The following is a 19908-nucleotide window of genomic DNA, read 5'->3' on the forward strand; positions in this document are numbered from 1 at the left end:
TCGGATTAAACAGCAGCTGAAAATTCAATCCATTGTCTCCCGTGTACAAATGTGCTGTGAGTAACAGCTCTAAATGCATTGTTTGATACGAAGAAGGATTACAGTGTAAGGCAGCTCTGTCCCGTGTTTATCTATTCAACAAACCTCATCAGGCTTCATCATGGTCATCTTTTTTTCAACAGTCACGATCGTCAAAAAGTATACAAATGTACAGTGCAGACACACAGTACATCAGACATCTCAGAAACTGCCCATTCAAATGGACTGGTGCTGCTGATGTGTTCAACCAGGAAAGGGGTGGGATGTGGTGAATAGTCATCATTATGATATTGACGTAGACAGGCTGACAAGTGGAGGATATTACACCTCAGTCGACTGTTACCGAGCTGAATTAAAGTCCCATATAATGGTAATGTAGTGCAGCATGGACTGAAGCAATTAGGTGGTTTTTTTTGGGTCCTCATTATGTAAGATGGGGATCCTTCTAACATCCTTGTTAACTGTTGTCAGGGTCCAGCTTTGATCAAGTTCCTATCTCTTCCTATTCATGTTGGTACTGAGTTCAGTACTCCAACGTCTAAGGCAGTTCACAGTACGTGCACTGGAAGACCATCACCTGTAGAAAACTTGATCTTTTATACAGTAGACATAATCTTTTTTCATAGTATAGTTAGTGCAATAAAGGTAGTTGTGTGTGGGTGTGTTTGTGTAGTGCTATTGCTTTGTTTTGTTTCCTGCCTGCAAGTCATAGAGCATCCACATAGCTGACCCATTAATCTTCCTGAGGGTGATAATGATTGCTGTCTTGCTCCCCTTACAGCCAATTCATATTGCCAATATTCCCCATTATTACACTCTGTAAATTGCTGTGATTCTTTTTTTTATTGTTATGTATTTAGCTTCTATTCTTATTATATCTTCATACGTACATATATTATTTCATGCTACTGAGTAGATGCTGCGGGCCAGGTCACAAGAATTTCACTGTCATGATGACACTATGCATGTGCCAAAGAAAAGCCCTTTGACTTGACCCTTGAACTCAACACTTCCTGTTTAATGCTGAAACAATCACATAGAACTCATTTGTAATCTCAATCAAGTCTTGATATTCTGAAAGTATAACAACTGATTTGGCGTTGATAAAGTTGATGATTCATATTAAGGCATGTGACCAATTCTAGTAATGATGGAGGTGTTTCATAGGAGTTGCACACGCACATTAGTCAGTTTGCATTGGCAACAAAATAAACAACTGAAGCCTCAGGATTCATTTTGTTGGGTAGCCTGATTATTTTGTGGCAAAAACCCTGTGAGAGTAGGGTTGTGCTGTTACATTTAGATGTTTAAATCAGGCATAAATTAAGGTCTCTGTGCTGGAGGGTCTCTGCCACAAAAATGGTTTTCATGACAGTTTCAAAGGTCAGGACACAAACACGGTCTAACCAATGGCACCATATCCCAATGCAAGCTGGACATTCTTTGATACAGAAAATGTCCCTTACAAAGCAAATAGGACTTTACTTGATTGTTGTTACCAACCACGACCAATCAGCATAACTAACACAATAGTCATTAATGAGAAAAGCTTTACTGATCAAGGAATGCAGTTATCATCAAAACCCAAGGCAAAAACATGCAATCCTAACAAAGGCGAGGGCGTCAAATGTCTATTAATACGTTCTCCAGCTGTACACCTACACATACACACATGTATACCTTTGTCAGCAGGCTTTTCTACCAGAGTAACGAGAGTAGAGTAGAGTGTAACTAGAGTAGAACAGTAGAATGAGCGAACACCTTGTTTGTCTATGCATAGACAAACAGCTTGAGAAGTAACCCTAGCATTGCATTAGTCATTTTAGATATTTAATTAAGGAACACAATCACTTGTCTTCTAAAACATGAGGTAGACAGTGTTCCACAATGTGATATTGATTTGGCATCGGACTTATTAACTGGCCAAATGAATATGCTGCATTGCCTTGCTGACGTTTGATCTTTTTGTTTTATCTTTTTAATTGCCCGTCAAGGGAGGGTTGACAGTTATAGACAGGAAAATAGAAATCCATTACTCCCAGGACTCTTTTTTTTTTCACAAGGTTGTGTTACGCAGTGGTTTACTGGAAATCTTTATTACTGCTGCGCAAAACATAAACAAGAGCAAGCAATATTTCCCTGTCACAGTAGATGTCCGAACCCTAACTCACATAGTCATTAATGGACCCTACAGGCCAATGTTGAAATAACTTGCATTATTTCAAGAGAAGCAGGTTAGTAGATGTTGTTTTTGATAGATTTAAGTATTCATTTGAATCTTCCATTGTGGCTATATTATTAGAGCCACAGTCGTTTGTTTCATTAGAAAGGCTTCACCAAGGAAGTGCCGTTCACCAGTTTTCACCCTACAAAAAAGACATTCATGAAGGCAATGAGTACTTAGGAATCAGGTTAGAGTTAGTAAAACAAAACATTGCTTAACATCACATACAGCTACACCTTCACACCTTACCCGGACAGGTTAAAGATGGGGAACATATAATATGAGAGAAGAAAGACAGAATACAGGCACTCCAGCAGGTTCCTCATTAATTTCTTAAACCATATAAATGATGTGACTGTTAGCTCTAGTAATCACTCCCTCTCAGGTAGACTCTGCAGTGTAGTCCTATTCTTGTCTTTGGAAACTCATTGGAAACAATAGTTTCAACCAGCTGTGAACTCATTATACTGATTGTTTCTGTTAAAAGATTTTCTTTTCAATGCAAAAACCCCCCAATGCAGGTAACAGATTGTTAGGGCTTTTGACAAAATACAAAAAGAAAATTTTAATAACTACAGGACAGGGAATTTGCTACATTGTCAATTGTTATAATGTTATCATGTCAAGGCACCCAGAAAAGTAGTAACACCTCAAATAAAGTATATATGAATTACTTTTAACGTCATAGTAACACCTATATAATATCCTTCAACTTACAAAGGAATCTGTTCCCTAACTTGTCCCTCATGCAGAAGTATCAGTTCCAGTAAACACAATGCATTTGTGTTACTTTTGACTTCAGAACTAAAGAGGTAAAAAATACCCCTGATTTGCAAATGAAAGAAGTTATTCATCTTCGTTAATTTTCTGCTCTGTTGGTTTTCATGTCATCCTTCAATGAATCAATTTTTGAACTTCTTTTGTGTGTTTGTTCTATTATTCATGTTGTGTCAGACCTCCAAATTATGCTTAGACATTTTAATAATTTATACTGCCATAAGCCCTGAGCACCTTTCTCCACCATGGACCAATTGGTCATCTACTATGTGCAAAGTTGTAATTAACAGTAAATATGTTTATTGAGTAAGAGATGGAGATGCAGCTCAAATACATAATGAAAGTCAATGTTTTACAGCCATAATGTGCTGGTTGTGTTGGGTCCTGTAATACAGTCAGACTAGCTATAAGTGTGTTTCTCATTAACGAATAATCTCTAAACCATATGTACCTGTGGACATTCATAATAGAGTAATGTCAAATGTTGATGTAAATTCACACAGTATGATTATATGGATGCAGGCGAAAGCATGGATGCCCAGTCATTTGTCTACAGTATCATTCACAACTCTTTTCTTCACTTTCTCAGTCCCTTTCTCACTCTCTCCCCCATTCTCTCTTTCTCTCTCTTGACAGAAAATGAACAGTCAGTCAGTCAGTCAAAAAAAATTACAACACCCTTTCAGCATTTTGCTTGATGAGAGCACACCTTGTTAAACATGTTCAAATTGTGTATGAAACTACACTGTACAGAGGATTAATGGGTGACTCTTTATGCATAATAGCTTTTTTCAAGCTTGAGGAAACCAAATGCCCAGATCTAGTTTAAGCTCCTACATGATTTCAACCCCCAACAGCTCATTTACATATTCTTTATATTCAAACTTTGAGATCCAATTATCAGGTTGAAAGTGTATAATTTCACATTGCCCCTATAATTAGTCTGTGTTGGAATATTCTTTAGATTCTCTTCCCTCAGTTTTAACTTTGCTCTATCTAAAATTGCATTATTACCGTAAAATAATCAATCTTATATATTTCCTCTTTATTTACAGTATGTTTATTTAAAACTATAGATGTAATAAAATTATGTTTTCATCATGGCCTTTACTTTATTTTGTTTGTTTGGTATTCTGTTGTGAGCCTAGGCCCTCACTCAGCATTCATGGTGATGTCTTCAAGTGTCATGTAAACTAACAGAGACAGTCAAGAATTTCCACCTGGGATTGATTTCGCTCAGATATTCACTGAACGCACATTGCACATGGATATCCTAGTGAAACACTCGATGGGCTTATCCCCAGAACTCTTGTAAAACAGGCTCCACACTCTCCAGACTGTTATCTGGCAGTCTAAGCAATAGATGCCAGATAGAGACTTCTGGGCTTGTTGTAGCTGTATCCCCTCCGTGGCACGTGGACGCATTCCACTGATAGCGGTTGGCTTGTTTCAAGGCAATTACTGTCGAAGCAAAGGATTGTCAGTACACTCCACAGGTGACTACCCAACAGAGAAAGAAGGCTTTTCTCATCAAGTTATTTCTCTCCACCCCAGATCCTACATGACCGTGGCCCTGGTCAGAAAGTGAGCCAATCTTGCTCCTGTCTCTTCTTTCTCAAGGCATTGAGTGAAAAATCCAACATTTTTCATGTCAACATGTTTGCCTTCAGGAGTTTCTTCTGTGATATATAAAAACACCAACACTGAGACTGAATGTGATGCTGTGAGGAGGCAGTTTAGAAAGCACAAAAGGTTTCTTGCGTCCCTTTCACTGTGATACAGATAAAACCATTAGTTCAAGTAAATTGTGGGCTCTTTCTTTGACTTACATTCATATGTTTCTATGTAGTATTTGTCTCACTGAACACTTTTTTATAAGCAGTATTGATGTGTTTTCCATGGGTAATGGAAATATTTTCAAAATCTGTTGTATGTGTTTCGTTCTGGGGGAAATTGTCTGACATAATCAAGGTCAATGATTGGTGTTGGGAGGCAATGATAGGATGTCTTAACACATTCAGTGTAGTACGTATTCTAGTGGCAACGCATGTATCTGTATCTTACAAGATGTTGTTACATCTGTCAACGAGGACTGTCCGGGGAAAAGAGAGTGCCTTTGAGCCTAATACCTCTTGACAATTTATCCACTGCTCTACATTTGACTTCCTGTAGAGCATATGTCAGCTGTCCCATAGGGCCTGTGGGTAAGAAGCCTAGAAAAAGCCATTTTCGAAATTAATATTGATGTGAAAAACTTTCCTAAAATCCCACCATGTACTGTAAAGGCCAAGCTTTTAATCGTTTCAATATTGAACAAGTGAACGTTGTTGGCGTGTTCTATAAATGAAGCAAGCCAGATGGAGAGCTGGATTGTGCACCTTCTCATAGGAACCCTTTGCAGTCCTGATATGTTGTGGCGTTCACCTTGATGTGAAAAATATCCATAAAAAGTCCCAAGTATTCTGCAACCCATGATCATAATTATTATCATAACATGTTTCTTTTACACATACAGACATTGCTGTGATGGGAGATTTTGTTAATTATGCTAATCAATTTTGACTGAATAAATTATATTAGCTACTGGGGAAAACTCTTAAAAGTGCCTCAGGGTCATTGTAGAATTTGCAAACTAGGGTTTAAGACTGATGATCCTGTGTCCTTAACGCAGCCACTGTGAAGGAGTGTGACACTGCATTAATATCTACATGGGTTGGATTCTCTCTCTCTCTCTCTCTCACTCTCTCTCTCTCTCTCTCTCTCTCTCTCTCTCTCTCTCTCTCTCTCTCTCTCTCTCTCTCTCTCTCTCTCTCTCTCTCTCTCTCTCTCTCTCTCTCTGTGTGCCCTAGAGCCCAATAGTAGGTGAGGAGATGGAAGGCTTGGCCATTTGGGGTTTGTGAATACAACTTCTTACGGTAATCATCAAGAAGTAATGAGTCAGTTGCATTGACACCTTCTGAAGCACTCAGAGATGTTCACTTTCACACAAACAGGTTTGACTTTCATATGCTTGTTGAACGTACAAGCAACAGACATGCACAATGATTACAGACATACACAATAAATTGATGAAGCTGAGTATTGGAAATGCTCTTTTCAATCACTGCAAATTAATAATCCTCTCAAACATGTAAAAAGGGACAATTGCTTCCAATCGCTGCTCTGTCAAAGTTGCAATCAGCCACAGCATCTGGAGACTTGGAGTGATTGCTTCTAAGATTAAAGGACACTGGCAAAAGGCTACAATAGAAGAACAAACTAGTTCCTCAGCAATCATGACCATGCTTGTCCAGGGACCCACAAGATTACTGATTGCAGTTATTTTCCGATGTGTACTCGCACATCACAATAATACATCTGAGAATACCACTCCATTGTCACGGACTCAAAACTACCTAATAGTTGGCTTGAGATATTGCCAATAAAATGTGATTTTTCAGGTGTACTCAGGTCATAGACCTGTCACATACACCCAAGCAATATGTACTTTACAATATGTGCAGTACTGTGCAATATGTATGATATATAAACAACAACAATTTCAACAGAGCATCAAGTGATTTTTGTATTCTGTTATTGCTGTCCAAAAATCCCCACTTTTTGGTGGCAGGTGGGAACCTAACCTGAACTGCATGTAGATCAATAGAAGAATAGGAGAGTTGTGATGATTTATCAATGACGAACTGTACTCTTTATCATCTCCTTATATTTAATACTTTCATTTTGAGTGGGTTGAAAGTAAATGCTTTTCATCTATTGTAAGTGTTTGCAGGGGAGCTCTCACCTCTGAATTGAGTGATAAGCAAATTCAGAGGCCTACGAGGGAGAAATAATTAAAGCTTAAAAGCTTTTTATCTTCCAGAAGAATGGATCAATTGATTTCCGCACTCCGTTTCCTCTCGTTTGTACTCCTGTATGATCAGAAGAGTCTTTGTTTTGGGGTGAATATAAAAGAAAGCCAAGACGCAGAGGAGACAGGCGTGCTCATTATCGCCAGAAGCAAAAGTTCCTGTAACAAAAAGTCACATGACCTGTGTGGGCACGCTTCTCATTTTCTCCTGTCTCATGCGTGAAGCCTCTTTGATTTGCTCACTCTTTTATATCCTAATGAGCAATACGGTTTAATCCTGCTTAAACATGTGGTATGCTCAGCCATTCCCCTTCCTTCATCTTTTTTTTTTTTTTTGCACACTTGTGTTGACTGGCGGTCCCTGTGACCTGACTTTGCTCGGTGCTCATTTGAGAGATCTTTCACTCACTCTCTGTGTTTGTCACCGGGGCTTCACTTTGCTTGCAGGGTCTTGTATTAATGAGCAGGTCCCGGATACTTCGGCTTATCAGACCCATCTGTCAGCATCCGTCTCCTTGTAACTCAAATGGAGGGTTTCAGCTGAACAAGATTGAGCAACTCAAACATCACAGGTCTTGACTTACCCCCTTGGTAATAACATAATGGATCAGCTCACAGATGGGCGGCTTAAGCAACCCAGCTCCAGATGCAGAAGGCCTGCATATTAAAGCCATCCACATCCATCCCCCAACCTCACTGATTATTCTTCACACCTATGCTTCAAAATGTGTTAGTCTTTGAAAGCTGAAATTCCGTTTTTGAACAATAGAATGACAGATTGTCCTATGCCACTGCACTGTAAGACTATTCTGTTAAATTCATATATATATATACGATAATAGAGGATATATTTTCTCCCTATGCAAAGGTCTAAAGTGAGAACCTTTTTGGCTTTCGTGCTTTTTCTTCAGGATAATCTCATGTCCCGTAGCTGTCAGTGCTTTTCTACCTTTTCAAAAAGGTTTATATGGGCAAGACCTGGTAATTATATCAACCATTTGAGCTTTGATCTCAGCCTGTGGAGATCTTATTTATCTTCACAGCAGTTTCAGTATCCTCTGTACTTGATCACCCATATCCAATTAGACGTTGCATTTCTTAGGAGTTGAGAAACTTTGAGTTTCCTCTTTTTCCACTTTTTGCTCTCTGAGCGGAAGTCACGCTCTGTCGACATCTGATTAATGCTCTCGACACCATGTCCAGGGGAAAATCGTTTGCTTCCATCTCAAAACTTTGTGGAGGGAATGACAGAGATACTGGCTTGTGGGGAAAGATTTAAAAGACAAAAATACTTCTTATTTCTTTCTTCTTCTTTTACCCCAAATGTATTGTTTATGGTCTACATGGATTTGGTCTGTGGCATAAGATCCTCCCTCCCTAAAATGTATATATCGTTTTTTGTCGTAAATTATTCAGATTACTGCATTCTCTCAGTTCAAATTGTCTCACTTTCATACTGGGAGGAGAGTAACAAGACACATTTTGTGACATACAGGCTCATACCAAGCCATGGTCAAACACCAGGACCAATATCAGTAGAAAATAATCTAATAGTACGACATGTAATCAGAACCTTGTCCTGTTTCTTGAAAATCTATATCAGGGAGTCAGGTGGCTGAGCGGTGAGGGAATTGGGCTAGTAGAGCGTCTGTAAAATGTAAAATCTAGTTTTATGATTTTTTTTTTCCAGCTGAGTCTATCAAACTGTACTACATGTCAAACTTCCAGTGTTTACCTATGTGATCTCGCTGTGTACTTTCAGGTTTGATATTCCTTAAGAAACCTAGAGCCAAGCTCGACTCAAGTCAGTATGAAGTTGATGCTTGGATGATTTCAAAGAGGCCTTGGTTTATCTTAGTTTTCATAATACCCCACAGCAATGGTTTTATACTTATCAGTCTTCACCAGAGTAATCTGTAATGGCACAAGCCAGCCTATTATTTCTGCTGTCATAGACCACCATACCTTCCTGCAAATAGAAATATTGAGTTTATGAATTATTGACTAGAGATTCATATCGACAGGGGATTTGTGAAGGTGTTAGGTACTAGAGCATGGTAGGTGGGGGATTTTTACCAATTATTATTTAAGATAGCCATTTATATTTGACAGAACTGGAAATTTGACAACCACAATATGCTTATCAAGTCAGTATAATTACTCCTTGATTGAGCAATCAGTGAATATCAAGTCAAATTTCCGATACGAAGTGCCATTAATAGGATGGGTTAATCATAACCATTAAGCAGGTCGAAGATCCGGAATAATGTTTCTCAATAATTGCCTTCTTGTTCAAACAATGAGAAAGAAGAATTAAAAAGGTGAAAATTAAGTATCTGATTTAGTTTGGGTTCTTCAAGCAAAGGGGTTTTGAAACAATGCTCTGCTCAGCAGTGAATTGTATAGTAGCAGTCCATACTGTAGCTTGATTTGTGTACTTTGAATTAAAAGATTTACTTTACATTACATTAACATTACACCATCACAAGGAGTCAGTTTATCATAACCTAGGTTCTTCTTTGAATTGTTGTAGTTTGATAATTTACTGGTATGTTGGATGCCCACATTGTGTAACTGCATGTATATTAAGTGTAAAACAATACCATACAGCTGAGTCATATAAATACCATATGGGAGATATTGAGGGTATGGGTGCACCCTTAACTTTATTTCACAGTACTTTGTCAGAAAGCAGATAACATAGTATTAAGAAATAAAAAAACACTATTGTGCTCTTGTTTGATTCTGATGTACTTTAACAGCTCTTCACTGTCTTTCACAGGTTTCCCAACATTTCTAACTTTAATGAGACACAGAAGTGCTACAATATGCAGTATAAAAACATATAGCTTAGTTGCTAAATTACCTATAAATCTGACGGCTCTTGAAATCTATTGAAATGCATTTATAAAATATGACAACAAATGAGGTCAACAATATCAACACTGAAAACAAAGAAAAACAAAAATTACAGTTGTACACATATCCCAGAAGTTTAAGGCGGTTGAAATATTAAGTCAGACAACCAAGTTACCTCTTATATTCACTCAAATATTGTATTGATAATATACAAACCCAGTACCAATATTTAAGATCAAGAATGGAATTGAACATTAGTAAATATTCGACTCTGGCATCTGGAGGTGGTTTTGATAATTTACAAAAGTGTCAAACAGCCAAACATTAAAGTAAATTAATTATTTAGCGAGACCCACCTTGAAAACAAACTACTACTGTTTTTTTACTTTATTGGCTTAGACTTGTAGACAAAACAGTATCATACAATATGGGAAATACTCCTTGATAAAGCAAGTAGAGGCAAAGGAACATAAGGGAGGAAATGTTGTAAAGAGCAAAAACAAAACTTTCCTTGAAATTCAAAGTAAAAAGCTGCCATATACAGGTTTCACTATGTATGTTTTACATTCATCCATCGGGGTATAAGATAAATACTTATGAGGGCTTGAACTGCTCTTTCAGCACTCTGCCTAAACAACAGGTGGAAAAATATAAAGTTGCAGTCTGTGGTTAAGTTTAATTACAATATCAACAATACCAACACTGACAATTTTTCAGCTCTTTGATAATAATCCAATTCAAATAAAATGCATATGGAACCTGATTTACTATGTTCAGAGATCTTAGACCATGCAGAAAGTATATGTAAACATTCCATCTTTTTCTACTTTGGTTCTAACAATACAACTGATGGCTCTTGAAGTCTTTGCCTAATGCAGAGCATCAGCAGCAGATTACTACAGTGAATTGTCTCACAATGTATACTAAATTTAGAAAATTCCAGCTCTTGAATATTGTGCAGTTGGTTTTGTGGCCTCTTAAAACAAAATAAATAGTAAAATTGCACTCTAGATATAGGACGAAAACGATTGCAAGGTTTTACCAGCTCTATGACCAAAGTCATTATTTATCTAAACTTAGCGTTCAATAAAGAGCAAACACATTGGCTGTCTCTTATATCCATGGGCTAAACCTGATTCAATCACTTCCAAGACTTCCATCTTTTTTCACAGCAATCATTGCAAATATAGAAACTGTATCTGTACATAGTTCCTGTGTAGAATTAAATATATGTAGGGAAGAAAAGGGTTGTCTTTTGTATGATTGTTCATTAGTTCTTCAAGAAAAATATTGAGGTTTCAGTAGACATGTTTTTCGATGTTTGATACAGTATTTTTCTCAAAGTACACAACAGCAAATCCACTGTCACAGGACTTGGCCATGCGATACCCAAATACCTATAATCCATTGCAACATATATATATATATATTCTTAATTTGCAATATTTGTATTCATGTAACAGTAGAATAAAGTTTATTTCCCACAAATTTCTTATAATGTCACAAATCTAAGATACTTTTCCAGTTTCTTTTCCCCACTTTCCCCACAATCAAAATATGCTGCGATACATAAGTATAAGTTGTTAATCGCAAAATTAAAGTATCCATCCATTAAATTGTCTTTTCATACATAAGGTTTCTGTGTCATTTACACAACTTGTGGTCCTGTAGAAAACACTTGAAGGAATTAAGATTTATGCTGAGCCGATACACCTTTCCAGTAATCTAGGATATCATGCAGGTCCTCGTCCTTGGCAAACTGCACTTTTTTACGCAACGCGTGCCCGGCTGCCATGTATTCCTCATCTTTGTGCCGCTTACGGTGAAGTTTGAAGCGCTCCCAGATGCTGTGAGACGGTTTGCAGTAGTATTCAGGACTGGAGGAGTAGCTCAGGTTGTGGTATTGGGGTGAAAGCTGAGAGTATGCTAAGTCTCTGGGACGGGGCCGAGTGAGGGGCTCCAGAATAGAGGTCTTGCGGCTCTCAGGCCCCTCCAACTCCTCGATCTGGGCGTCAGGATACGAGTGCCGGTGCTCACTGTACTGGCGGATCTTCTCTGCCTCAGCCCTCAGAATGGCAGCAGCTGGCGTAACAGTGAGGATCGTCTCACCCGTCGGTGTGGTCTTCTCTATGTACTTAGACTCATGGCGGTAAGGCCTGGGGCTGTGCATGGGGCCTCCGGTGGCAGTGCTGGGTCGCTTTGGCGAGATGTCGGAGGTGTGGTGCCTCTGCAGAGAGTGGTGATAGCTGTCCTTATACATTGGGGATAGGAAGCTAGACTTGCTCTGAGGCTGCTCTGATATCAGAACGAGTTGGGGCTCTGCAGTTGACACGGATCCAGATTTCACGCCCTGAAAAGATGTGGATTCTGACTTGAGAGCATCTATACAATTGTTTATGATCTGATTTACTTTATCGACCTCTTTTGCAATGGTGGAAATCTCTGCTACGGACCCTTGGCTGTTCCCTGGCATGGACATATCGCATTCCCTGCGTTCAAGGTGTTCTCCGGTTCGAACATCCATGTAGTTACCCTTGGCCATTTTAGGTGTGTCACTGATCTCTTGAAATTTGTACTGCTCCATCTCACTAACAGACGGCAAGTATGGCATGCGAGACATGCTCTCCCCAGCCATCATCTGCTTCTGTGACATTCTAGAGATTGTCCCTCCTTCTAGCTCTTGTCCATATTTCAGTTCAATTATATTTTTCTTGAGGCTTCCCCCTTTTTTGTGCTTTTCATCTTGTTGACGCTTTTTCCGCAAGCAATAATAGACCACTCCTAGAACAATGACCATGCTAAAGAGACACCCCAAGATGGTCATGATGTAGTGGGTCGCTGTTGCGTTGTTTGTCCCTCTATCCTTCCCAGTCCAAGGCCCCGTTGTTATTTTCAGACAAGTATGATTAAATCGCAGAGCATGACGGATGGAAGCGACACAGTATGTGTATTCAGTGTGGGGTTTTAGGTTCTTTAGTTCAATGTCCTCCTCGTGACTTTTCAGGTTTTGGATATTAGTAAAAAAGCTGTTATTGTATAGAACTAGGATGTACATCTTCTTGTAGGGATGAGGAATCTTAACAGTGATGGTTGCACCGGTGTGTGATACTTGCTTCACTTTCATTTCGGGCTGCACCTCCACCTCGATTGATGTAGGACTGGTTCGGACCTCATCTGGCTCTGTCCCTGAATAGCAGCCCTCCATTCCACAGGAGGTAGAGTCTGGAAAGCGGGTGATGGGTTCAGGGGGCACAGGGAACGACGTCATCACATAGTCTTCTGTACACACAGTGGAGAGCATGTGAAGGGCATTTCGGTAGGTTGGGTTGTTTGGATTCTGGCTCAGCAGGCTATAGCCCGAGACGCCTGGCGGAGAGTCACAGACCATCCTTTCATTGGTCCTGTTGGGGAAAACTGAGAGCCACTTCACAAATCCGAGTAATTCACAGGAGCAGTTGAATGGGTTCGTGTAGAGCTCACAGGTGGTCAGTTTAGTTAAGGTGGTAAAAGTGGACCCATCTAGCTGCTGAATGCGGTTCATAGAAAGGTCTATATTTTCAATGTTGGGGCATTCCCAGAAGGCATTGGGTGTCACAGTCTCAATCAGGTTGGCCTGGAGGTATAGGTACTGCAGCTTCCCCAAGCCCCTGAGGATCCCCTCTGTCAGGTTACGGAGCTTGTTGAAGCCTAACTGAAGAACCTGTAAGTTGTACTGGGCAGCAAAGGCCCCATCCTCGATATAGTTTATTTCGTTCTTGGTCAGGTTAAGGTAGGTCAAATTGGCAAAGCGGCTGAGCGCAGAATAATGAATACTTTTGATCTTGTTTTCATTCAAACGAAGGTCCACGATGGTGCTGTTTATATGCTGAGGGATGGCCTCGTAAGGTGGCTGGTTTTGGCTGCAAATAGCGAGCCACACAAAGCCCTTCTCACCCTCGATCAACCAGCAGTCTCCATTTACTCTGCCTGTGTGGGTCAAACACATAATGGCCACAGACCAAAAAAAGGCACTCATCACCATGCCTCCTCTGCAGGTCATTGGTGCGTCTCTTAATGTCATGAGCAGGGCTGAAAGCTGTAAGATGTGAATACCAGTGTGGTTTCAATAAAGTGGAACTGAGTGTTTTTGCAACTGAGATAGAAGTTTAAATGTTCTCCTCGATGCAGGCAACAATCAATATATTGGACTCCTGTCCAACGAAGGATGGCTCTGTTCTAATGTACCAGCCCTTTCCAAAAAAGATATTGGGCATGTGCATCAACACAAGGTTTCATTCTAAGAATTTTTCCTGCTGTGAACTTATGGAGACAGTTCTCCAAATCAGTACTTCATCACTTCAGACTGGCTTGTGCTTATTTCCCCAGGGGCTAACATCGTTGATTGGTCTCATTTTATTGTTTCCTCCTCTGTCTTTCTCTTAGTATGTCATTCATGAGCTCAGAGGAACATCCTGGAAAAAAAAGAGGAAATGTCATATTAGTGACACACTTTTACGACTTAGACAGGAGCTTAACCATTTAAACCATATTAAAAATGTAAAAGCTTTATTAAAGCTCTGTCCTTAAATACACCACATTTTATAATATAGTAACAGGAAATACAGTTGTGGATGGAACTAAGCTCACATATGTCTCATTACACAAAGAGGACACCTATGCAGAGAATGATACTTTGGCAAACAAGTCTGATACCTGGGTGTTTCACCACATAGATTAGAGTATAGATCCATTTGATTTCATGTTTTTGTCTCTCTGGACTGTGTGTTTGCATATAGTCAATCAATAGAAATGTATGCATTGTGTATAATAATAAATAATAGCATGGATCCGTTATTAATGTGTAAACTCCCTCTCCAGACCTTTCCAATTACATCGTACACAATTTAAGAGGTGCTGTGTAGTCCCAGTGGCATATTGCTATTAACAGAAACCACTGGCCAATTACTGTCTGACAGGTTGGGGAAAGCAGGGTCCCTGTTTTCACACCATTAACCCGGGAACTGTCAAACACAACTAAGAAAAGACAATGTTTAGAAACTGCATTAAGTCAATGGCACTGCATCCACTGGTAAATGGTACATACAACCTCCTCTGACTTACAGTACCAGAGGCAGAGATTGTGAGAACCACAGCCATAAGCTCTGCCTTTGTAATGCAGTCTCTACCTATCTGTCTCTCTCTCTCTCTCTTTCTCTCTCAGAAGTAAATCGCTGTCCAACCTTGGTATGAAAATACCTCTTAGACATTCATTTATCAACGATATGACACCATAAATAGCACAAAACAGCAGTTGTCCACTGGGTTATGTAAACATCTTTCACCAAATCACTAACATCAGAAAAAATCAGAAAAAGAACACAAATGGTCAGGCATTCTGAATTGATGTCAAGGATAAAGAAAAACAATAGTCTAGACATCTATAAAGCCTAGTTTAATGGAGATCGTTATGAATTATTTGGAATGACCTGCAGGTGACCTCAAGCAGGCAGGCTGAGATGTTTCCTCAGAATTCCCAAATCAATAGAAGATTAAATGATCCATACTGTGATTCATGGACTCTTCTGAATAGGTCCTAATACTAAATGCTGTTTTGCCTAATTTTGGTTCCATGTCACATTAAGATAATTAGTTCATAAGTACAGCTGAGTATTGACTAGGATAACAGACTTGGTTTCTGAGGCTTGAAATCAACATCCCACACATTCAGGAGCCTTGACCTTGAATGAAAAGGAATACTAGGGGCTGGATGCCTCTGTAGAAATGGAAATTGTTTACTGCCTGCCAGACGATTTAGAAGAAGGATTTCAACTAAATCTACGAGTGTGCAGTCAATATATTACGCTGACCCTGGGTCTGTGCCTCATAATCAGTCATACTACATATTGTTTTCATATGCACCAATGACCTACTTAACTAGTTTTCAAATCAGAGTGGACTCTGGAAATGAATTACTTATCCATTATTCAATTCCTTATGAAAGCAGAGGGAGTAACAATTCCTTTCACCAAGTCAAGGTTGGTGCTTGCATAATTCTCTGTTCCGCAGTCCAGTCTTGGCATCCCAGAAAGGATATGGTAGGTACATTCATATGTAAAGTACATCACAGTCTTGGATCCTTGCCATTCTTGCCCTTTTTGCTCTTTTTATGTAACTCTAACCCTACGCATTTCAGAGATACAGAAGAGGAATTATATGCTACAGCGACACCAACAACCAATGCAGGTTGTGAAACACCATTTTTCAAGAAACTAAATGCTTTGAAAACCTGAATGAGTGATTGGTTGATAGATGGCTTATCCTATTTTTATTTGAGTTTTTATTTGAGTTTTTGTCAGACAGTCCATCTCATCCGTCTAGTGCTTTATGGAGAAAGTTATTGTTTGAGCAATGACATTTAGAACACACCCTCAGGCTACATCAAATATTGAAGTATTTCACCATCACATGATTCTGTTATTCTGTCAGCTAATTCATTCTGAACATTGCGTAAGAGCCAGGGCAAATTGGCAGGGGATGGATGGACAGGTTAATCATAGAGGACAGCTGTTGAATACTTAAAGCCACAGGTATGTGATGTGTAGACCCCCTGCCTGCTGCTCCTGATAATATATGGTTTTCACAGTCCCCCTCACCTAGCTGTCACACGGCAGGATGTGGTGCCTCATGGAGGGCACAGGGGGCATGGAGGTGGCCCTGTGTGGTAGAGGACAGGAATTTTACAAAGAGGGGACAGTCATGCTGTTGGAACAGGACAATTGTGACAGGTTATGGCAGAGGGAATATACTTCAAGTTAAAACCTTCCGGGCCCCCATGGACCTTAGGTTATTTTTGCAGTCAGTTGACCTTTCGCAGGACTAGCTCAACACGCTGCAATTACATAAATATTTAGTTGGGATTGTGCATTTATCACAAACAAGAAGGAGAGTGTAATAATTGTTCAGGAAATCCTACAGGGGAAATAGATCTGTCCATGTGTACAACCAAAGGACAACATGGCTCCTTTTCCATGTGGAAAATATTGTTATGTACCCTGCAATCAAACAGTTACAAAATGATAATCATATAACATCATACTTTTTTCTGTATCAGACTTACAGTATACCATCATTCAAGTAATTAAGTAATACAAAATTAATATTTACAAATAATTTAATAGACCTACTGTCTTACGGCAGACAGTTATTCTTTTTTTGCACATGCTGTTCTGTATATTGCACACATTGGAGAACTGTTGGTGTAACCTTCTGAGGCTCTGTTTGTTTTGCTTGTATTTGAATGGACCCTGAGGGAGAGATTACACACAAATCTAAAGCTCAGCTTTGTCTACTTGTGCCTGTGTTATGCAAGGGTTGGAAACATTTAAATACTAAATGAGAAAACACACTATATCAAACTGGTCTGTGTGCATCCAAATTCTGCTTTCTCATCATTCCCATGGTGATCATTCCCCACACATAGTCCTAATTCACCGTTTTTTTGCGGCGTGTGCCCCTTACTAGGGGCATTGCAAAAAATACCCTTGTTTCCAATAAGCTTGGGGGTGTCTTTAAATCATCCATCTGCTGTACTGTACTAAGGCCAGTAGGATGCTTTGATAAGGCTTTTGAGTGTGACAGGCTTCCATAGCTTTGGCCAGTTTCTCATCACATGCCTGTATTCTACAGCTCCATGACACGGTCACACTTTATAGAGTCCTCTTTCGATGTCTGTCCCTTGCATTCTGCTCTGGTCTTGGGAGGGCTGTTTCGGTACACAGGCTAAAATATTTATGTGGCCCAGATCAAACACACATTATCATTATCATTGTGTTTTTATGAAAAAATTGGGTTAGTTTAGTTTGGTTTAATTTAGTTTGATTTAGTTTGGTTAGGCTTAGAGCATAGTCTGGACCTCCATTTGCTGTGGGAAAGGAAAGGCCAAAGACAAGCAGTATAAAACCACCTCCATAACAAACAAAAAAAGCATTTAACGAAGGGTATTTGAATATAATCACTTTTTAAGCCCCTTGGAGGAAAGAGGTTTCAAAATCAAATGTTCCATGAAATGAATATGAAAAGTACAGCTACGAAGAAAATCTGGCGAGGCAACAGATCTCTTAATAGAAAATATTTCCCAGTTATTTCTCCCCAGTGTCTGACCTTTGCAGTAAATACCACTTGGCAAAGAGTGCGAGCCAGTCTAACATCACCTGAGCTATCTCCCAAAATGGTGTTGGCATTCATCCCTCGGAGTGTTAAATACACATTTAATGCATTAAAGTTGCCGGGTGAAATGTTTTCCAATAGTGTGAATCCTGATCTTTTGTGGGTCCCCTTAGTGTTACACAGTCTGGGAGAGAGCAAAAATGACTTAGATGCTAACTTGTTAAAGCAGTTCTCACAGTAAAAAAATAAAAAAATCTATATACAAGAAGTAATAAAATGGTAGATACTGTGGGGAATTACCATTGATTAAAATGTTACTATGGTAACGTGTATGCCAATGAATGTCTTAATTTACCCATAATTTCTGGTACGCTTAATGAACCTGTAATAGTACTAGTTTGGTATAGAGATAAATACCATGAAGGAAAACTTTAGATTTTTGTGATCTTTTATCATGTACATTTAAAAACCCTGAAGTCACCTTTCATTAATAATTCATAAAGTGGGCTTGTTTGTCCACTGTGACTCACTCCAATGGGTTTCAAACTGATTCACCACCACTGAGAATCCAGCATAATTTACAGCCCTGCTACTTTTCCTGTTAGGGTAAACAATACTTCATATGCAGGCTTACAGAGGTTCAAAAAGCCTTTGCACAGGAAATAAAACATTGTACTTTTATTAACCTTTTCATGTTCCTGTTAAATTTGCCTGAAAACGCCTAAACAGCATACCCAAAGTAAATTGGAAGCTGTTCTTGAACCATTTGGAGTACATGCATGTAAATGATCTCTTTTGAAAGCTGACACTCTGAAGTTATGTCCCCTGTTGTCAGGACCCCTGTCAGTCCTTCTAGTGTTGAGTAATAGAAGCTTGAACACAAGGAAAGTGAAAATTTCTATTTCCGCCTAGATTTTGTTTTGAAAACAGAGGCCTGAAGAGGCCTAGAGGTGGTAGGTATTATCTGGAAGACTAAATTGGACCACAGGTTGAAGCCTTACCCAATTCAAATCAAAAGTCAAACATAATACCACAATATATTCATATTTGACACATGTTTTTATAAGAGTACATCCAGGAATTTTCTAAAAGGGTCTTTTGGAGACTCCAAAATGACCCTTTGTAACCAAGGTCAAGGTCAAATAAAAAGGTATTATTTTTCATAATTGTTATCTCTGGCCCATCTCTGGTACTTAGAAATATCATATATAATAGCTAAATCCCTAATTAGTAATACTGAAACACAAAAACTGAAGCATGAACACATTGGAGTGCTTTATCTGATTCCAAGGATTGGCGCACAAAGAACACTGATTCTGTCAACCATATTGCGCAATCGACTGTTATTTTGAAGGCTCCACAGACGCATACAAATGAGGTATTGGCATTTTCAGCTAGCTGTCAGCTACAAGGCTAACGAGCTAATTTCAGAGCCAGTCGAAGCCAGTTCGAGAAATTTGTTTAGAACGAGTGTGGGGGGGGGGGGGCGGGGGGGGGCAGGACGCACAGACCTAGTTGGCTTTAGAGGGCTGTCAACGGGGCATGGAAGCTCCTATTGGGTCGAACAAGGTGTCAATCAAAAGGGGAGGGTTCAACGGACATTTTGAGACCTTCATTTTGTAAATACTCCGTTGATAAATCGGAGAAAATAACACTTTTATGTGAACAAGTTGTTTCTTCCGTCGGCTAACTTGCATAATGAAACAAAGGATAATGGCTATTCATGAACGTAAAACATTGTATTTGGACGAATTACTTTACATGGTTAGATACTTTGAACCCTTGGGACTTACGCAGATCAAGTTTTGATGGCATGATTTGCACACCTGGACCTATTTGAACAACTTAGGGTGAGTACAACTTTTTTCTTTGGCATTGTTGAAGGAATGTTCACCGGAAAAAGACGTTGACTTTGCTTGCTATTGCGACTTGATCTTGAATTGGTTTATTTCAATGGAAGCACAAGAATCGTAGCTTTCCAACGATGTATAACATGTGTAGCGTCTAAAAAATA

General features: G+C 39.3%; 1 protein-coding gene across 1 annotated transcript in view; it reads right to left on the reverse strand.

Moving 5' to 3' along the window:
- Window positions 1-9523: 9523 nt before the first annotated feature.
- The window catches only part of elfn1a (extracellular leucine-rich repeat and fibronectin type III domain containing 1a), a 48376-nt gene continuing 37991 nt past the window's right edge, over window positions 9524-19908 (reverse strand). The window contains exon 3 of the mRNA XM_062447519.1: window positions 9524-14200. Coding sequence (XP_062303503.1) covers window positions 11437-13809 — 2373 coding nt within the window. The 5' untranslated portion in view covers window positions 13810-14200 and the 3' untranslated portion in view covers window positions 9524-11436. The remainder of the gene's footprint in view (window positions 14201-19908) is intronic.

This window comes from Osmerus eperlanus, chromosome 2 (assembly GCF_963692335.1).
Source record: "Osmerus eperlanus chromosome 2, fOsmEpe2.1, whole genome shotgun sequence".
NCBI classification, from domain to species: Eukaryota; Metazoa; Chordata; class Actinopteri; order Osmeriformes; family Osmeridae; genus Osmerus; species Osmerus eperlanus.